At 49.2% G+C, this 18,635-nt stretch overlaps 1 protein-coding gene and 1 long non-coding RNA gene across 3 annotated transcripts in view; one reads left to right on the top strand and one right to left on the bottom strand.

Moving 5' to 3' along the window:
• The window catches only part of ARHGEF40 (Rho guanine nucleotide exchange factor 40), a 170,998-nt gene extending 164,373 nt beyond the window's left edge, over positions 1-6,625 (bottom strand). For both annotated transcript variants that reach the window (XM_073554765.1, XM_073554766.1), the window contains exon 1: positions 6,223-6,625. In XM_073554765.1, coding sequence (XP_073410866.1) covers positions 6,223-6,225 — 3 coding nt within the window. In that variant the 5' untranslated portion in view covers positions 6,226-6,625. The remainder of the gene's footprint in view (positions 1-6,222) is intronic.
• Positions 6,626-12,432: 5,807 nt separating this feature from the next.
• LOC141058596 (uncharacterized) lies at positions 12,433-16,333 on the top strand. The gene is made up of 2 exons (XR_012222266.1): positions 12,433-12,690; positions 15,310-16,333. It is a non-coding gene; the product is annotated as an uncharacterized lncRNA (long non-coding RNA).
• The last annotated feature ends 2,302 nt before the right edge of the window (positions 16,334-18,635 follow it).

Raw genomic sequence — 18,635 nt, 5'->3', positions numbered from 1 at the left:
ACCTGCCTCAGGGAGTGAGACATGTGGTGCACCGCGGGCCGCAGATGCCTGCCTCAGGGGCTGCATGCGGCCTGTGTGTTTCAGACCTCTGCTCTAGACTCTTCCTCCAGACTCTGGGACATTGATTTCCAAATGAAATGCAAAATGTACTTTCATCTGAAAACAACACCTTGGACCACTGAGCAACAGTCCAGTTCTTTTTCTCCTTGGCCCAGGTAAGACGCTTCTGGCATTGTCTATTGGTCATGAGTGGCTTGACACAAGGAATGCGACACTTGTAGCCCATGTCCTGGATACGTCCGTGTGTGGTGGCTCATGAAGCAATGACTCCAGCAGCAGTCCACTCCTTGTGAATCTCCCTCAAATTTTTGAATGGCCTTTTCTTAACAATCCTTTCAAGGCTGCAATTATCCCAGTTGCTTATGCATCTTTTTTTTACCACACTTTTTCCTTCCACTCAACTTTCCATTAATATGCTTTGATACAGCACTCTGAACAGCCAGCTTCTTTAGCAATGACCTTTTGTAGTTATCCTCCTTGTGGAGTGTGTCAATGACTGCCTTCTGGACATCTGTCAAGTCAGCAGTCTTCCCCATGATTGCGGAGCCTACTGAAACAGACTAAGGGAACCTTTTAAATGCTTTTGCAGGTGTTTTTTGTTAATTATTCTAATTTACTGAGATAATGACTTTTGGGTTTTCATTGGCTGTAAGCCATAATTATCAACATTAACAGAAATAAACACTTGAAATAGATCACACTGTTTGTAATGACTCTATATAATATATGAGTTTAACTTTTTGTATTAAAGACCTGAAATAAATTTACTTTTTGATGATATTCTAATTTTGTGAGAAACGCCTGTAGCTAATCAATATGATTGGTTAGTTTGTCACCAGCTCCACTGAGTACAGGCTGTAATTCTTTACATCCCTGTAAATTATCAGTCCAAAACACAGACACAGGAATAACATATTAGAGAACTGCATACAAATTGAGTAATTACTTCAAGTAACCTTGCAGTGGTTACATAATACAATTTTAGTGCTCATAGATAAAACCTAATGGAAAGCCAATAAGCAATTTTTCGGCTTCTAAAAATTTGGTTAGAAGACCAACTCACACCCAGAGTTGCAGATACTGGCTGCAGAGCTGGAGTTCCTAATGACAAACTATTGCATATCTACGGTATACAGGGTGGGCCATTTATATGGATAGACCTAAATAAATTGGGAATGGTTGGTGATATCAACTTCCTGTTTGTGGCACATTAGTATATGGGAGGGGGGAAACTTTTCAAGATGGGTGGTGACCATGGCGGCCATTTTGAAGTCGGACATTTTGGATCCAACTTAATTTTTTTCAATGGGAAGAGGGTCATGTGACACATCAAACTTATTGAGAATTTCACAAGAAAAACAATGAAATTGTGATGATGTCTGGTGAATGCAGTACCCGGGTCATTGCTGCAGATTTCAATGCAAGACACCCTACGAGACCACCCAGCTCCCTTGCTACAATTAGCAAACTGCTTGACAAATTTCATGAAACAGGTTCAGTGTTGGATTTGCCAAAATGTGGACGCAACAAAACTGTCACTAATGAAAAGAAGCATCAGTGGCTGTCCTAGCTTCATTCAGCAAGAGCCCACAGCGTAGCACTCACCGCATGTCACTGGAGAGTGGCATCAGTCACTGGGCAGCACGGTGGCTCAGTGGACAGCACCAGTCCGGGGTTCGAATCCCACCAAGGACAACATCTGCAAGGGGTTTGTATGTTCTCCCCGTGTTTGCGTGGGTTTCCTCCGGGTACTGCCACATTCCAAAGACATACTGATAGGGAATCTAGATTGTGAGCCCCATCGGGGACAGTGATGATAATGTGTGCAAACTGTAAAGCTCTGCGGAATATGTTAGTGTATATAAAAAATAAAGATTATCATTATCAGTCGAACATCCCTTCGGCGGATATTAGCTACTCACAAATGGCACCCTTACAAAATCCAGCTGCTGCAGCATCTCAGCAAGGATGACCCAGATCGGTGCACAGAATTTGCAGAATGGGCAAAACAAAATTGGAACAAGACCCTCAGTTTACACAGAACATTATGTTCAGTGAAGAGGCAAACTTTTTTTGTGAATGGTGAAGTTAACAAACAAAAGCTATTGGTCTGACACTAACCCACAGTGGATAGATCCCTGCAAGACTGCTGGAACACAAAAATTGATGGCATGGTGTGGTATATGGGGTACAAAGATAGAGGGGCAAGTCTTCATCAATGGAATCCTCAATGCCACTGGCTAGCTGAAATTGCTAATGATGATGTGTTGCCCTCTTTATGCACTGAAGATGGCGCATGTTCCCTGAGTTCTTCCAGCAAGATGGTGCACCACCACATTATGGGTGTCAGGTCCGAGCATTCCTACAAGGAATCTGACCCCCTTAGACTAGCATTTCTTCTGCAGTATTGTATCAGTGTGTCAAGAGTGGCAGAAGAGGGTTGCATTGACAATCCAACACAATGGGCAGCACTTTGAACACATTTTATAAGTGGTGATAAACTTGTAAATAACTCATGAAAGAATAAAGATACGTTAAAACCAAGCACACCGTTGTTTTTCTTGTGGAATTCTCAATAAGTTTGATGTCACATGACCCTCTTCCCATGGTAAAAAATAAAGCTGGATCAGTGATGGCTAACTTCAAAATGGCCGCCATGGTCAGCACCCATCTTGAAAAGTTTCCCCCTCCCATATACTAATGTGCCACGAACAGGAAGTTGATATCACCAACCATTCCCATTTTATTTAGGTGTATCCATATAAATGGCCCACCCTGTACATGAAAAAGTATTGGCTAATCTATAGATTGGAAAGTATGTAACTATACATGGGAAACTAGGGAGTCTACGCTGTGTATGGGAAACTAGGGTGTCTACGCTGCGCACGGGAAACAAGGGAGTCTGCGCTGCGCAGCAAACTAGGGTGTCTACGCTGCGCACGGGAAAGTAGGGCGTCTACGCTGCGCACGGGAAACTAGGGCGTCTACGCTGCGCACGGGAAAGTAGGGCGTCTACGCTGCGCACGGGAAAGTAGGGCGTCTACGCTGCGCACGGGAAAGTAGGGCGTCTACGCTGCACACGGGAAAGTAGGGCGTCTACGCTGCACACGGGAAAGTAGGGCGTCTACGCTGCACACGGGAAAGTAGGGCGTCTACGCTGCACACGGGAAAGTAGGGCGTCTACGCTGCACACGGGAAAGTAGGGCGTCTACGCTGCACACGGGAAGGTAGGGCGTCTACGCTGCACACGGGAAGGTAGGGCGTCTACGCTGCACACGGGAAGGTAGGGCGTCTACGCTGCACACGGGAAGGTAGGGCGTCTACGCTGCACACGGGAAGGTAGGGCGTCTACGCTGCACACGGGAAGGTAGGGCGTCTACGCTGCACACGGGAAGGTAGGGCGTCTACGCTGCACACGGGAAGGTAGGGCGTCTACGCTGCACACGGGAAGGTAGGGCGTCTACGCTGCACACGGGAAGGTAGGGCGTCTACGCTGCACACGGGAAGGTAGGGCGTCTACGCTGCACACGGGAAGGTAGGGCGTCTACGCTGCACACGGGAAGGTAGGGCGTCTACGCTGCACACGGGAAGGTAGGGCGTCTACGCTGCACACGGGAAGGTAGGGCGTCTACGCTGCACACGGGAAGGTAGGGCGTCTACGCTGCACACGGGAAGGTAGGGCGTCTACGCTGCACACGGGAAGGTAGGGCGTCTACGCTGCACACGGGAAGGTAGGGCGTCTACGCTGCACACGGGAAGGTAGGGCGTCTACGCTGCACACGGGAAGGTAGGGCGTCTACGCTGCACACGGGAAGGTAGGGCGTCTACGCTGCACACGGGAAGGTAGGGCGTCTACGCTGCACACGGGAAGGTAGGGCGTCTACGCTGCACACGGGAAGGTAGGGCGTCTACGCTGCACACGGGAAGGTAGGGCGTCTACGCTGCACACGGGAAGGTAGGGCGTCTACGCTGCACACGGGAAGGTAGGGCGTCTACGCTGCACACGGGAAGGTAGGGCGTCTACGCTGCACACGGGAAGGTAGGGCGTCTACGCTGCACACGGGAAGGTAGGGCGTCTACGCTGCACACGGGAAGGTAGGGCGTCTACGCTGCACACGGGAAGGTAGGGCGTCTACGCTGCACACGGGAAGGTAGGGCGTCTACGCTGCACACGGGAAGGTAGGGCGTCTACGCTGCACACGGGAAGGTAGGGCGTCTACGCTGCACACGGGAAGGTAGGGCGTCTACGCTGCACACGGGAAGGTAGGGCGTCTACGCTGCACACGGGAAGGTAGGGCGTCTACGCTGCACACGGGAAGGTAGGGCGTCTACGCTGCACACGGGAAGGTAGGGCGTCTACGCTGCACACGGGAAGGTAGGGCGTCTACGCTGCACACGGGAAGGTAGGGCGTCTACGCTGCGCACGGGAAACTAGGGTGTCTACGCTGCGCACGGGAAACTAGGGTGTCTACGCTGCGCACGGGAAACTAGGGTGTCTACGCTGCGCACGGGAAACTAGGGTGTCTACGCTGCGCACGGGAAACTAGGGTGTCTACGCTGCGTACGGGAAACTAGGGAGTCTAAGTGCGCACGGGAAACTAGGGAGTCTACGCTGCGTACGGGAAACTAGGGAGTCTACACTGCGCACGGGAAACTAGGGAGTCTACGCTGCGTACAGCAAACTAGGGAGTCTAAGTGCGCACGGGAAACTAGGGAGTCTACGCTGCGCATGCGAAAGAAGGGTGTCTAAGCTGTGCACGGGAAAGTAGGGAGTCTACGCTGCGTACGGGAAAGTAGGGAGTCTACGCTGCGCACGGGAAACTAGGGTGTCTACGCTGCGCACGGGAAACTAGGGTGTCTACGCTGCGCACGGGAAACTAGGATGTTTACGCTGCGCACGGGAAACTAGGATGTCTACGCTGCGCACGGGAAACTAGGGTGTCTACGCTGCGCACGGGAAACTAGGGTGTCTACGCTGCGCACGGGAAACTAGGGTGTCTACGCTGCGCACGGGAAACTAGGGTGTCTACGCTGCGCATGCGAAAGAAGGGTGTCTACGCTGCACACGGGAAACTAGGGTGTCTACGCTGCACACGGGAAACTAGGGTGTCTACGCTGCACACGGGAAACTAGGGTGTCTACGCTGCACACGGGAAACTAGGGTGTCTACGCTGCGCACGGGAAACTAGGGTGTCTACGCTGCGCACGGGAAACTAGGGTGTCTACGCTGCGCACGGGAAACTAGGGTGTCTACGCTGCGCATGCGAAAGAAGGGTGTCTACGCTGCACACGGGAAACTAGGGTGTCTACGCTGCACACGGGAAACTAGGGTGTCTACGCTGCACACGGGAAACTAGGGTGTCTACGCTGCACACGGGAAACTAGGGTGTCTACGCTGCACACGGGAAACTAGGGTGTCTACGCTGCACACGGGAAACTAGGGTGTCTACGCTGCACACGGGAAACTAGGGTGTCTACGCTGCGCATGCGAAAGAAGGGTGTCTACGCTGCACACGGGAAACTAGGGTGTCTACGCTGCACACGGGAAACTAGGGTGTCTACGCTGCACACGGGAAACTAGGGTGTCTACGCTGCACACGGGAAACTAGGGTGTCTACGCTGCACACGGGAAACTAGGGTGTCTACGCTGCACACGGGAAACTAGGGTGTCTACGCTGCACACGGGAAACTAGGGTGAATAGTGAGCCCTCCATACATGTCTGTGTGTGTCCTTTCTCAGCCATAACACCAGCTGCAAATCATTAAATGTGTGAGCTCATTTCTTCCTGCAGAGAGCTGGGATCTGAGAGGACCGAGGAGTAATGTGAGGGAGACGGAGGACGAGCAGTCACAGAACGCTGCAGGGGAACAGCGATAAGGGCCAATCGTTATCTGAGGGCAAGGAGACAGCTGGAGCAGACCTCAGTGCACTGCTGACCGAAACTAACAACTCCCTCACCTCAGACAGCCCACTAGACGGAAAGTACCGGAGTCCCCATAGGAAGTACATGGAGCCGAGCCCCACATTTGTGGAAATTGAAACCAGATTATAGGAGGAGGTGGAACGAGACAGAAACAAAGAAATAGAAAGGAGAGAAGCGGAGGAAAGAGACAGACACAGGACTCGTGAGACCGTGGCGGGCAGGGCAGTGCCACCCTCACCATGTCTTGCTGCGGATTGTGGTCACATAGCTATGCGGGGGCCTCTGTGCCGGTGTCCTCTGTCCTGCAGTGCGCTCTCCTGGTGACAGTCTCAGGCAGCAGTCTCACTGGCGTCTCCTCGTAGCATCTCCTGCCTTGCTCTGTCTGTCTCTCTGCTCACACTAGGGGACCTGTTAGGGGGTGAGCACAGCGCCCCCCTCTTCTACCTCACCGCCCCTCTGGCTCTGTGATTTGTTGTCCATGCTTCTATATTACCTTCACTCAGTGCTGTCTCTCATCATTCCTACATCTAAATGCCAGTTTGTTCCCACACACGGCTGTACTGTCTCTTTCCTCTCACACGTTATAACTATGCTCTCTCCTCACATGTTGTGGCTCTATGAGCTGTCTCTCCTCCCACATTGTGACTGTGTGCTGTCTCTTTCTCACAATCTGGCTGTGTGAGCTGTCTCTTCTCCCACATTGTAACTGTGTGCTGTCTCTTTCTCCCATGTTGCGGCTGTGTGCGCTGTCTCTTTCTCATGTTGCGGCTGTGTGCACTGTCTCATATTGCGGCTGTGTGTGCTGTCTCCTCACACATTGTGGCTGTGCGCTGTCTCTCATGTTGTGGCTGTGTGCGCTGTCTCTTTCTCATGTTGCGGCTGTGTGCACTGTCTCATATTGCGGCTGTGTGTGCTGTCTCCTCACACATTGTGGCTGTGCGCTGTCTCTTTCTCATGTTGCGGCTGTGTGCGCTGTCTCTTTCTCATGTTGCGGCTGTGTGCGCTGTCTCTTTCTCATGTTGCGGCTGTGTGCGCTGTCTCTTTCTCATGTTGTGGCTGTGTGCACTGTCTCATATTGCGGCTGTGTGTGCTGTCTCCTCACACATTGTGGCTGTGCTCTGTCTCTCATGTTGCGGCTGTGTACGCTGTCTCTTTCTCATATTGCGGCTGTGTGCACTGTCTTATATATTGCGGCTGTGTGTGCTGTCTCCTCACACATTGTGGCTGTGCGCTGTCTCTCATGTTGCGGCTGTGTGCGCTGTCTCTCATATTGCGGCTGTGTGCACTGTCTTATATATTGCGGCTGTGTGTGCTGTCTCCTCACACATTGTGGCTGTGCGCTGTCTCTCATGTTGCGGCTGTGTGCGCTGTCTTTCTCATATTGCGGCTGTGTGCACTGTCTTATATATTGCGGCTGTGTGTGCTGTCTCCTCACACATTGTGGCTGTGCGCTGTCTCTCATGTTGCGGCTGTGTGCGCTGTCTCTCATATTGCGGCTGTGTGCACTGTCTTATATATTGCGGCTGTGTGTGCTGTCTCCTCACACATTGTGGCTGTGCGCTGTCTCTCATGTTGCGGCTGTGTGCGCTGTCTCTTTCTCATGTTGCGGCTGTGTGCGCTGTCTTTCTCATATTGCGGCTGTGTGCACTGTCTTATATATTGCGGCTGTGTGTGCTGTCTCCTCACACATTGTGGCTGTGCGCTGTCTCTCATGTTGCGGCTGTGTGCGCTGTCTCTCATGTTGCGGCTGTGTGCGCTGTCTCTCATGTTGTGGCTGTGTGCGCTGTCTCTTTCTCATGTTGTGGCTGTGTGCGCTGTCTCTTTCTCATGTTGTGGCTGTGTGCGCTGTCTCTTTCTCATGTTGTGGCTGTGTGCACTGTCTCATATTGCGGCTGTGTGTGCTGTCTCCTCACACATTGTGGCTGTGCGCTGTCTCTCATGTTGCGGCTGTGTGCGCTGTCTCTTTCTCATACTGCGGCTGTGTGCACTGTCTTATATATTGCGGCTGTGTGTGCTGTCTCCTCACACATTGTGGCTGTGCGCTGTCTCTCATGTTGCGGCTGTGTGCGCTGTCTCTTTCTCATATTGCGGCTGTGTGCACTGTCATATATTGCGGCTGTGTGTGCTGTCTCCTCACACATTGTGGCTGTGCTCTGTCTCTCATGTTGCGGCTGTGTGCACTGTCTTATATATTGCGGCTGTGTGCGCTGTCTCTCATGTTGCGGCTGTGTGCGCTGTCTCTCATGTTGCGGCTGTGTGCACTGTCTTATATATTGCGGCTGTGTGCGCTGTCTCTCATGTTGCGGCTGTGTGCGCTGTCTTATATATTGTGGCTGTGTGCTGTCTCCTCACACATTGTGGCTGTGCGCTGTCTCTCATTTTGCGGCTGTGTGCGCTGTCTCTTTCTCATGTTGTGGCTGTGTGCACTGTCTTATATATTGCGGCTGTGTGTGCTGTCTCCTCACACATTGTGGCTGTGCGCTGTCTCTCATGTTGCGGCTGTGTGCGCTGTCTCTTTCTCATATTGCGGCTGTGTGCACTGTCATATATTGCGGCTGTGTGTGCTGTCTCCTCACACATTGTGGCTGTGCTCTGTCTCTCATGTTGCGGCTGTGTGCACTGTCTTATATATTGCGGCTGTGTGCGCTGTCTCTCATGTTGCGGCTGTGTGCGCTGTCTCTCATGTTGCGGCTGTGTGCACTGTCTTATATATTGCGGCTGTGTGCGCTGTCTCTAATGTTGCGGCTGTGTGCGCTGTCTTATATATTGTGGCTGTGTGCTGTCTCCTCACACATTGTGGCTGTGCGCTGTCTCTCATGTTGCGGCTGTGTGCGCTGTCTTTCTCATGTTGTGGCTGTGTGCGCTGTCTCTTTCTCATGTTGCGGCTGTGTGCGCTGTCTCTTTCTCATGTTGCGGCTGTGTGCGCTGTCTCTTTCTCATGTTGTGGCTGTGTGCGCTGTCTCTTTCTCATGTTGCGGCTGTGTGCGCTGTCTCTTTCTCATGTTGTGGCTGTGTGCACTGTCTCATATTGCGGCTGTGTGTGCTGTCTCCTCACACATTGTGGCTGTGCTCTGTCTCTCATGTTGCGGCTGTGTACGCTGTCTCTTTCTCATATTGCGGCTGTGTGCACTGTCTTATATATTGCGGCTGTGTGTGCTGTCTCCTCACACATTGTGGCTGTGCGCTGTCTCTCATGTTGCGGCTGTGTGCGCTGTCTCTCATATTGCGGCTGTGTGCACTGTCTTATATATTGCGGCTGTGTGTGCTGTCTCCTCACACATTGTGGCTGTGCGCTGTCTCTCATGTTGCGGCTGTGTGCGCTGTCTTTCTCATATTGCGGCTGTGTGCACTGTCTTATATATTGCGGCTGTGTGTGCTGTCTCCTCACACATTGTGGCTGTGCGCTGTCTCTCATGTTGCGGCTGTGTGCGCTGTCTCTTTCTCATATTGCGGCTGTGTGCGCTGTCTCTTTCTCATATTGCGGCTGTGTGCACTGTCTTATATATTGCGGCTGTGTGTGCTGTCTCCTCACACATTGTGGCTGTGCGCTGTCTCTCATGTTGCGGCTGTGTGCGCTGTCTCTCATGTTGCGGCTGTGTGCGCTGTCTCTCATGTTGTGGCTGTGTGCGCTGTCTCTTTCTCATGTTGTGGCTGTGTGCGCTGTCTCTTTCTCATGTTGTGGCTGTGTGCGCTGTCTCTTTCTCATGTTGTGGCTGTGTGCACTGTCTCATATTGCGGCTGTGTGTGCTGTCTCCTCACACATTGTGGCTGTGCGCTGTCTCTCATGTTGCGGCTGTGTGCGCTGTCTCTTTCTCATACTGCGGCTGTGTGCACTGTCTTATATATTGCGGCTGTGTGTGCTGTCTCCTCACACATTGTGGCTGTGCGCTGTCTCTCATGTTGCGGCTGTGTGCGCTGTCTCTTTCTCATATTGCGGCTGTGTGCACTGTCATATATTGCGGCTGTGTGTGCTGTCTCCTCACACATTGTGGCTGTGCTCTGTCTCTCATGTTGCGGCTGTGTGCACTGTCATATATTGCGGCTGTGTGCGCTGTCTCTCATGTTGCGGCTGTGTGCGCTGTCTCTCATGTTGCGGCTGTGTGCACTGTCTTATATATTGCGGCTGTGTGCGCTGTCTCTCATGTTGCGGCTGTGTGCGCTGTCTTATATATTGTGGCTGTGTGCTGTCTCCTCACACATTGTGGCTGTGCGCTGTCTCTCATTTTGCGGCTGTGTGCGCTGTCTCTTTCTCATGTTGTGGCTGTGTGCACTGTCTTATATATTGCGGCTGTGTGTGCTGTCTCCTCACACATTGTGGCTGTGCGCTGTCTCTCATGTTGCGGCTGTGTGCGCTGTCTCTTTCTCATATTGCGGCTGTGTGCACTGTCATATATTGCGGCTGTGTGTGCTGTCTCCTCACACATTGTGGCTGTGCTCTGTCTCTCATGTTGCGGCTGTGTGCACTGTCTTATATATTGCGGCTGTGTGCGCTGTCTCTCATGTTGCGGCTGTGTGCGCTGTCTCTCATGTTGCGGCTGTGTGCACTGTCTTATATATTGCGGCTGTGTGCGCTGTCTCTCATGTTGCGGCTGTGTGCGCTGTCTTATATATTGTGGCTGTGTGCTGTCTCCTCACACATTGTGGCTGTGCGCTGTCTCTCATGTTGCGGCTGTGTGCGCTGTCTCTTTCTCATGTTGTGGCTGTGTGCACTGTCTTATATATTGCGGCTGTGTGTGCTGTCTCCTCACACATTGTGGCTGTGCGCTGTCTCTCATGTTGCGGCTGTGTGCGCTGTCTCTTTCTCATATTGCGGCTGTGTGCACTGTCATATATTGCGGCTGTGTGTGCTGTCTCCTCACACATTGTGGCTGTGCTCTGTCTCTCATGTTGCGGCTGTGTGCACTGTCTTATATATTGCGGCTGTGTGCGCTGTCTCTCATGTTGCGGCTGTGTGCGCTGTCTCTCATGTTGCGGCTGTGTGCACTGTCTTATATATTGCGGCTGTGTGCGCTGTCTCTAATGTTGCGGCTGTGTGCGCTGTCTTATATATTGTGGCTGTGTGCTGTCTCCTCACACATTGTGGCTGTGCGCTGTCTCTCATGTTGCGGCTGTGTGCACTGTCTTATATATTGCGGCTGTGTGCTGTCTCCTCACACATTGTGGATGTGTGCACTGTCTCTTTCTCCTCTCATTAGTCTTTCTTTTCCTACTTGCACAGTAGCTGTATGTTTCCACTTAGCGTATGTTTTCAGGATGTGCTGCGGATTGAACACTGCGTACAGCTGCAGCGTTCAATCCGCAGCGTCCAGATGTTACAGCATAGTGGAGGGGATTTTATGAAATCCCGTCTCCATTATGCGTGCAGGGCCGCTGGTGACCCACCCGAAATTACAGACATGCGGCGCGTCTTTCCAGAGCACAGTATGTCTATTTATCGTGCGGAGACGCTCTGTCTCCACAAGATAAATAACCCAGTCTATGGATAGGATGCGATGATTCCGCATGTGTTCAATGAGCACATGCGGTATCAGCACACGTACAACAGGGGGCGCGCTTTGGGCAGAGCAGGGTTTCCGCTGCGTTCAAAGAGCTGCAAGTACGCAGCGTGGAGACGTACCCTTACATGGCTGTATTCTTTCTTTTTGTACTTTATTGCTGTTGTATTTCTTTGTACATTATTTCTGTCTATACCTGCACTATTGTATGTCTCACTTTCTTCACACATCATTGTGCTGTAGCCTCTCCTCACATTTTCTTTACTGTACTGTTATAGTTCTATTCCACTCATATATTACAGCAGCTGTCTCTTCTCACAAATGATATACTTGATGTCCCTTTCATGCTGTGCGCTCTTTTTCTCCTCACACATAATTATGCTGTCTCCTTTATATAACCATCCGGGCTGTCGCAATGCTGCGTGAATCGGTCACTCACCTGTATGTGAACAAATCTAAGGAGATGGACACACTGCCCACGTTTCCCTCCTGAAGAACCAAGTTTACCGTGATGTAATATGAACTGTTATATGCAATGTGTGTTAGGCTGGTTTCACATTAGCGCTGAAACAACGCTGCGCACTGTCGGTAAGCCCCGCCCCGATCCGGCTCCCTGCCCACCCCATCCGGGATCACCGCCTACTATCGCATTTGCACGCATGCGATCGGCGCACCCTATCTTCAGCATAGGGTGTGCAGATCATGCGCTGCCAGTGTGAAAGTAGCCTACTGCGCACTTTTGACGGTGCGCCTTGCTCGCCGAAATACAACATGCTGAATTTCGGAGCGTACGGCGCACTGTCAAAAGTGCGCAGCACGCTACTTTCACACTGGCAGCGCATGATCTGCGCACCCTATGCTAAAGATAGGGTGCGCCGATTGCATGCATGCAAATGCGATAGTAGGCGGTGATCCCGGATGGGGCGGGCAGGGAGCCGGATCGGGGCAGGGCTTACCGACGCAGTGCGCAGCGTTGTTTCAACGCTAATGTGAAACCAGCCTTAAAGATATTAGTAATACTGATAGTGTGTGTAGTTTTACAGTGGGTATAGAGAGAGAAAATGTTTGGAACTAGCCCAGAGTGGAAGGGGAAATGTTGTAGGGAAGTGACCATTTCCTTTTAGAAATTTACATAGGCCCTGGAGTGCATAGGAAGAGGAATGAGCAGAACCGCATTCTGGAGTGTTCCTGAAAGTGGGAAGAGACCAAAGGTAAGGCATAGCAAGATCTGGAGCTTAAGTGACTAAGAGGAAGAGTAAACTACCAGAGACAGGTCCTGGGAGAGACAGAAAGGTCCAGAGTGAACATCTTTTCAACGGGTCTAGACGGGACTGAGTACATGAGATGAATAGATTGTCCCAGGTGGGAGTTCCAGAGCATCAGAACTAGAGAAGATAAGGACAATGCATGGGCTGTTCAATTTTTTGCACCCATCTCTTAGGAAGCTCAACATTTCATTACCCAAGTACAGTAAATTCACAGCGTGAACCATCAGAATAGAATATAGATAAAGAAAAAAAATGGTGTGGGGGTCCCCTTTAAATTTTCTTAAACAGCTGAAGAAAAGCTAACAGCTGAGGGCTGATGTTTATATTCTGTAAAGGGGATAATAAACATGGAGAGTCCCAGGCTATTAAAATCCGCTCACAGCTCTCTGCGTAACCTTTTCTGATTATTAACAATGGGTGACCACCCCAAAAAAAATGACGCAAGGTCCCCCTATTTTTAATAACCAGCAAAGGCTAGGGAGACAGCAGCGGGCTGATATGATTAACCTAGGATGCAGCCATGGATATTGGACTCCTCCCAGACTAAGAGCTTCAGCCTTCAGCTGCCCAAGAAATGGCGCATCTTTTAGATGTACCAATTCTGGATCTTAGACTCCGCTCTACTTTTCACTTGCCCTGGTGCAGTGGCAAGTGGGTTTATAGTTTTGGGGTTAATGTCAGCTGACGTCAAACCCAGGGGTTAGTAATGGAGAGGCATCTATAAGACACCCCGATTGCTAACCCCATAGTCAAATGTAATAAAGACAAACAGTAAATTCCATTAATCAAAATAAACATACAAAGTTCTTTATATGAAATAAAAACTCCCTGACCCTCTTTTACTCATTTATTAATATCCAAAGAAAAAAAAAATATTGAAATCGTCACCAATCCTCCGATAATCCATTTGTCCCACGATGAGCCCAACTCAGTTACATATAGATGCATTGCTGAGCGGTCACAAAAAATGCAACCAGTCAGCCAGGCATCCAGGAGACACTGAGTGGCGCATGAAGAATGCAGCTTCAGTGACGTGTCTGACGTCAGTAAGGTGAATGGAATTCATAGCCGATTAACTCCGTTCACCTCACTGACATCACCACTCGCTGTGTGGTAAGTTTATTTTTTTTTTTAGTTTTCTTTGGATATTAACAAATGAGTAAAAGAGGGTTTGGGAGTTTTAATTTGAAATAAAGGACTTTGTGTGTTTATTTCACTTAAAGGAATTCACCGTGTTTGTCTTTATTACATTCCACTTATGTGGTTAGCAATGGGGATGTCTTATAGACGCGTCTCCATTACCAACCTCTGGGCTTGATGTTAGCTGACATTACAAAGCTGACATCAACCCTAATACTATTACCCAATTTATCACCGCACTAGGGCAAATGGGAAGAGTGGAGTCTGAGGGTTGATGTTATTAGTGTGAGAGGGTGCCAATATCCATGGCCCCTTCCTAGGCTATTAATATCAGCCCACAGCTGTCTGCCTTGTCTTTGCTGGTTGGTAATAATAGGGGGACCCCATGTTGTTGTTTTTTGGGGGGTTTTGGGGTTATTATTTTGTTAATAACTAGTAAAGGCTAAGCAGACAGCTGTGAGCTGATATTAATAGTCTGGGAAACGCCATGTTTTTTACCCCCTTTCCCAGACTATAAACATCATCCTCCCTCAGCTAGTTAAGTAAAATTTGAGGGGGTGATTTTTTTTCTTTGATTTATTGAACTATTAGCTAAATACATGTACCGTAGGCTACATGAGCTGCACTGATTATATGAATCAGGAAGAATGCGGAGTATAATGTTTAAAATACTAATTTGTATTAAAGAAAAAAGCAGCCATAGGTTAAAAGAGTATAAACAAGACAAACAGACAAATTTATCAATCAAGAGTCATCTCCAGATTATAATATCCCAACACCATAAAGGGGTAGTGTCATTAATCAAGGGGAAGTCTGAAATACTGACCAGTGGGATGTCACATAAAGGATGAATAAGTGAATGTCTATACATCTCAGTAACATATAAAGGTGCTTCTCACAAAATTAGAATTTCATCAAAAAGTTAATTTATTTCAGTTCTTCAATATCTCATATAAACAGTGATGTATTTATTTATGTTAATGTTGATGATTATGACTTACATAATCACTAACTCCCTCCTTATTCGGCAAGCTATAGCGCTTACCGAAGAAGCTGTAGCGGGAACCCAGATACCTGGAGTTCTCTTATAATTAGGTATCCGGCGCCGCAGCTAGATGTGTCGCGGCTGTGTGACATTCACAACGCTCAGGCTGTCCTTGCATGTGTTGTGACTGTCACACAGCCGCAACACATACAGCTGCGGCACCGGACACCAGATTACTGGAGGGCTCCAGGTATCCGGGCTCCCGCTGCAGCTTCTTCAGTAAGCGCTATAACTTGCTGAATAAGGAGGGAGCCGAAGATATTCACTCATCTCTACTTAATCTCCTGGATGAAACAGTAGAGTCCAGATGTCTTTTATCCACATGTCTTTTCATCCGTTCGGAGGATTTCACCAAGGATGCTTTGGTGTCCCACCAGATCACAGAAAAGTTCCTGACGAGGGAATCAGCCGCAGGAATATCGTAGATGACCATAGACCATACAAAACGGAGATTTGGCCGAAGACTTGCTCACGTGGTTATTGTAAGAGAATTCGGCCCAAGGCAGGAGCTTACCCCAGTCACTGTGGTGAGCATTGACAAAATGCCAGAGAAAATTAGGATCTGATTTACTCATTCCACTTGGCGGACTGAGGATGGTAAGAAGATGAAAAATCAAAAGTAACATCCAGTAGCTTACAGGTGGTCCTACAGAAACGAGAGGTAAACTGGACACCTCTATTGGAGACTATGTGAAGTGGTACACCATGGGGACAAAAAATCTGAAGAATGACCATTGCCGCAGGAGACAGATACAGTCAGGGTCAACAATGGAGAGGTAGAAGTCTTGTCCAGGGTAGCCTCTCCTACCGGCCCTAAGCACTGACATTTCCCTGTCTCTAGGGGTAGGAACGAATAAGGTGTTCGGAGCAGCCGCAGTAGAAGCATGTCCCTTTGGCCCGACGAACCTCTTGGCGGCACTTGAATAGCTTCACCTGGTCAATCTACATAGGTTCAAGTGAAGAATTCGCAGCAGGAACTTGCTTAATGATCGTTCATTGAAAGGTGGGAGCCAGGCATACAGATCTTCTCTCGTGGTTCACCTGTTTGGTCCGTTCCTGGAACCTAATGTCAATTCAGTTTGCGAGAGACACCAGGTTGGGGCAGATTTATTGTGTGTGGTGGTATTTACTGTGGGTGGGGTATTGAGTGGGAGAGATTTAATATAACAGAGCTGGCAGAGATTTACAGTGTGTGGTGGTATTTACTGTGTGTGGAAGATTTAGTTAATGGGCTGGGGGGAGATTTACGGTGTGTGGTGGTATTTACTCCGTGTGCAGGGAGATTTACTGTGTGTGGGGCGATTTACTGTGTGAGGGTATTTACTGTATGTGGAGGGATATTTACTGTGTATGGTGGTATTTACTGTGTGGGGGAGATGAATAAAGGCCCTGTCTCACATAGCAAGATCGTTAATGCGTCACCGATTTTTGTGTCGTAACAGCGATCTCGCCTGCGTTCTCGCTACATGTGACACACAGCAGCGACCGGCCCCGCTGCTGGATATCGCTGATCGTGCAGGAATGTCCTGGGTCATTTTTTCGTCGTCGACGTCCCACTGGCCAGCATGCATCGCTGCAGCGACACAAACTAAATCTACTGGCATGCCCAAACTACTTGGAGACCACCCGAGCATGCTCGGAAATCTCAAGTAACGAGCATACTCGCTCATCACTAGTGCAGACACAATATGGGGAGCGAGACAAGTTTGAAGACACAATATGAGGAGCAAGGAGAGAGATGGGGGCATGTATGAGGAAACAATATGGGGGCATGAGTGCAGACACAGTAGAAGGAGTGAAGGGAGAATGTATGCACACACAGTATAGGGAGCGAGAGTGATGGGATGGGTGTGGAAAGTGAGAGGGTAAATGTGTGAGGAGACTATTGAGAGGAATAATGCAAGGATACAGTATGGGGGGGAAAGTGTGAGTGGACACAGAATTAAGACTGAGTAGTGTGGGGGTAGCATGGGGGAACAGTGTAAGGTTACAAGCAGGAACGAATAAACAAAGATAGTAAAGGGATAGTAAAACAAAGGAGAGGAAGTGTGGTGAGTGGGCATATTATACAGAGGACAGTGTGAAGAGAGGGTCCAGTATGAAAAGGAGAGGTCAGTGTGAAGGGCATGTACCATATGAGGGACAGTGTGGGTCATACAGTTGTGGCCAAAAGTATTGACACCCCTGCAATTCTGTCAGATAATACTCAGTTTCTTCCTGAAAATGACTGCAAACACAAATTCTTTGGTATTATTATCTTCATTTAATTTGTCTTAAATAGAGTTGAGCGATACCGTCCGATACTTCAAAATATCGGATCGGAATGGATCGGCCGATCTTTAAAAAAAGTATCGGTATCGCCGATGCCGATACCAGAAGTCCCATTCAAGTCTATGAGACTTCCGGTATCGGAATTGGAAAAACCCTTTCCTGCCCTTGTACAGCCTCTCGGGGGTCTCTGCCGGCCTGCCGGGGGTCTCTGCCGGCCTGCCGGGGGGCTGTGTGGACTGCCCGGGGTCTGTACCGGCCTGCCGTGGGGCTGTGCCGGCCTGCCGGTGGTCTGTGCACCCTGTGAGGGTCTGTGCCGGCCTGCCGGGGGGCTGTGCACCCTGTGGGGGTCTGTACCGGCCTGCCGGGGGGCTGTGCCGGCCTGCCGGTGGGCTGTGCAGGCTCCGGGGGGGCTGTGCCGGCCTGCCGGGGGGTTTGTGCAGGCTCCGGTAGTCTGTGCAGGCATCGTCCGATGGGACTACAAGTCCCATCGGGCGATGCCTGCTACCATGACAGTGATTGACACATTAGCCAATGATGGGACAGTAGTAGTCCCATCATCCGGCTAATGTGTTAAATGTAAAAAAAAAAAAAAAAAATACTACATACATACTACATGCATGCTACATACATACTACATGCTACATACATAGTACATATATACTACATGCATGCTACATACATACTACATGCTACATATATACTACATGCATGCTACATACATGCTACATACATACTACATATATACTACATGCATGCTACATACATACTACATATATGCATCATACATACTACATATATGCATCATACATACTACATGCATGCTACATACATACTGCATGCATGCTACATACATACATGCTACATATATACTACATACTACATGCATGCTACATACATACTACATATATATGCTACATACTATATACATACTACATGCATGCTACATACATACTACATATATACTACATGCATGCTACATACTACATACATACTACATATATACTACATGCATGCTACATGCATGCTACATACATACTACATGCTACATATATACTACATACATACTACATACATACTACATGCTACATACATACTACATGTATACTACATGCATGCTACATACATACTACATGCATGCTACATACATACTACATGCATGCTACATGCATGCTACATGCATGCTACATGCATGCTACATGCATGCTACATGCATGCTACATGCATGCTACATACAATACATTCATACAATACATACATAGACATACAGTACATATAACATAGAGTAACATACTTACCAATACTTGTCACATTGTTCCCCGAAGCCATTGTCTTTTACGGAATAAATATTAACATAACAAACCACAAAAATTCCCCCACAGCTTTTACCATAAAGTGAGACTAGGGACTTTTTTTTTTTTAAGTGGCGGAGGAA

The sequence above is a fragment of the Dendrobates tinctorius genome, unplaced genomic scaffold (assembly GCF_039654945.1).
Source record: "Dendrobates tinctorius isolate UK_male_01 unplaced genomic scaffold, ASM3965494v1 ptg000213l, whole genome shotgun sequence".
NCBI lineage: Eukaryota > Metazoa > Chordata > Amphibia > Anura > Dendrobatidae > Dendrobates > Dendrobates tinctorius.
The sequence above is the reverse complement of the archived record's forward strand: the minus strand, read 5'-3'. Positions and strand labels throughout refer to the sequence as shown.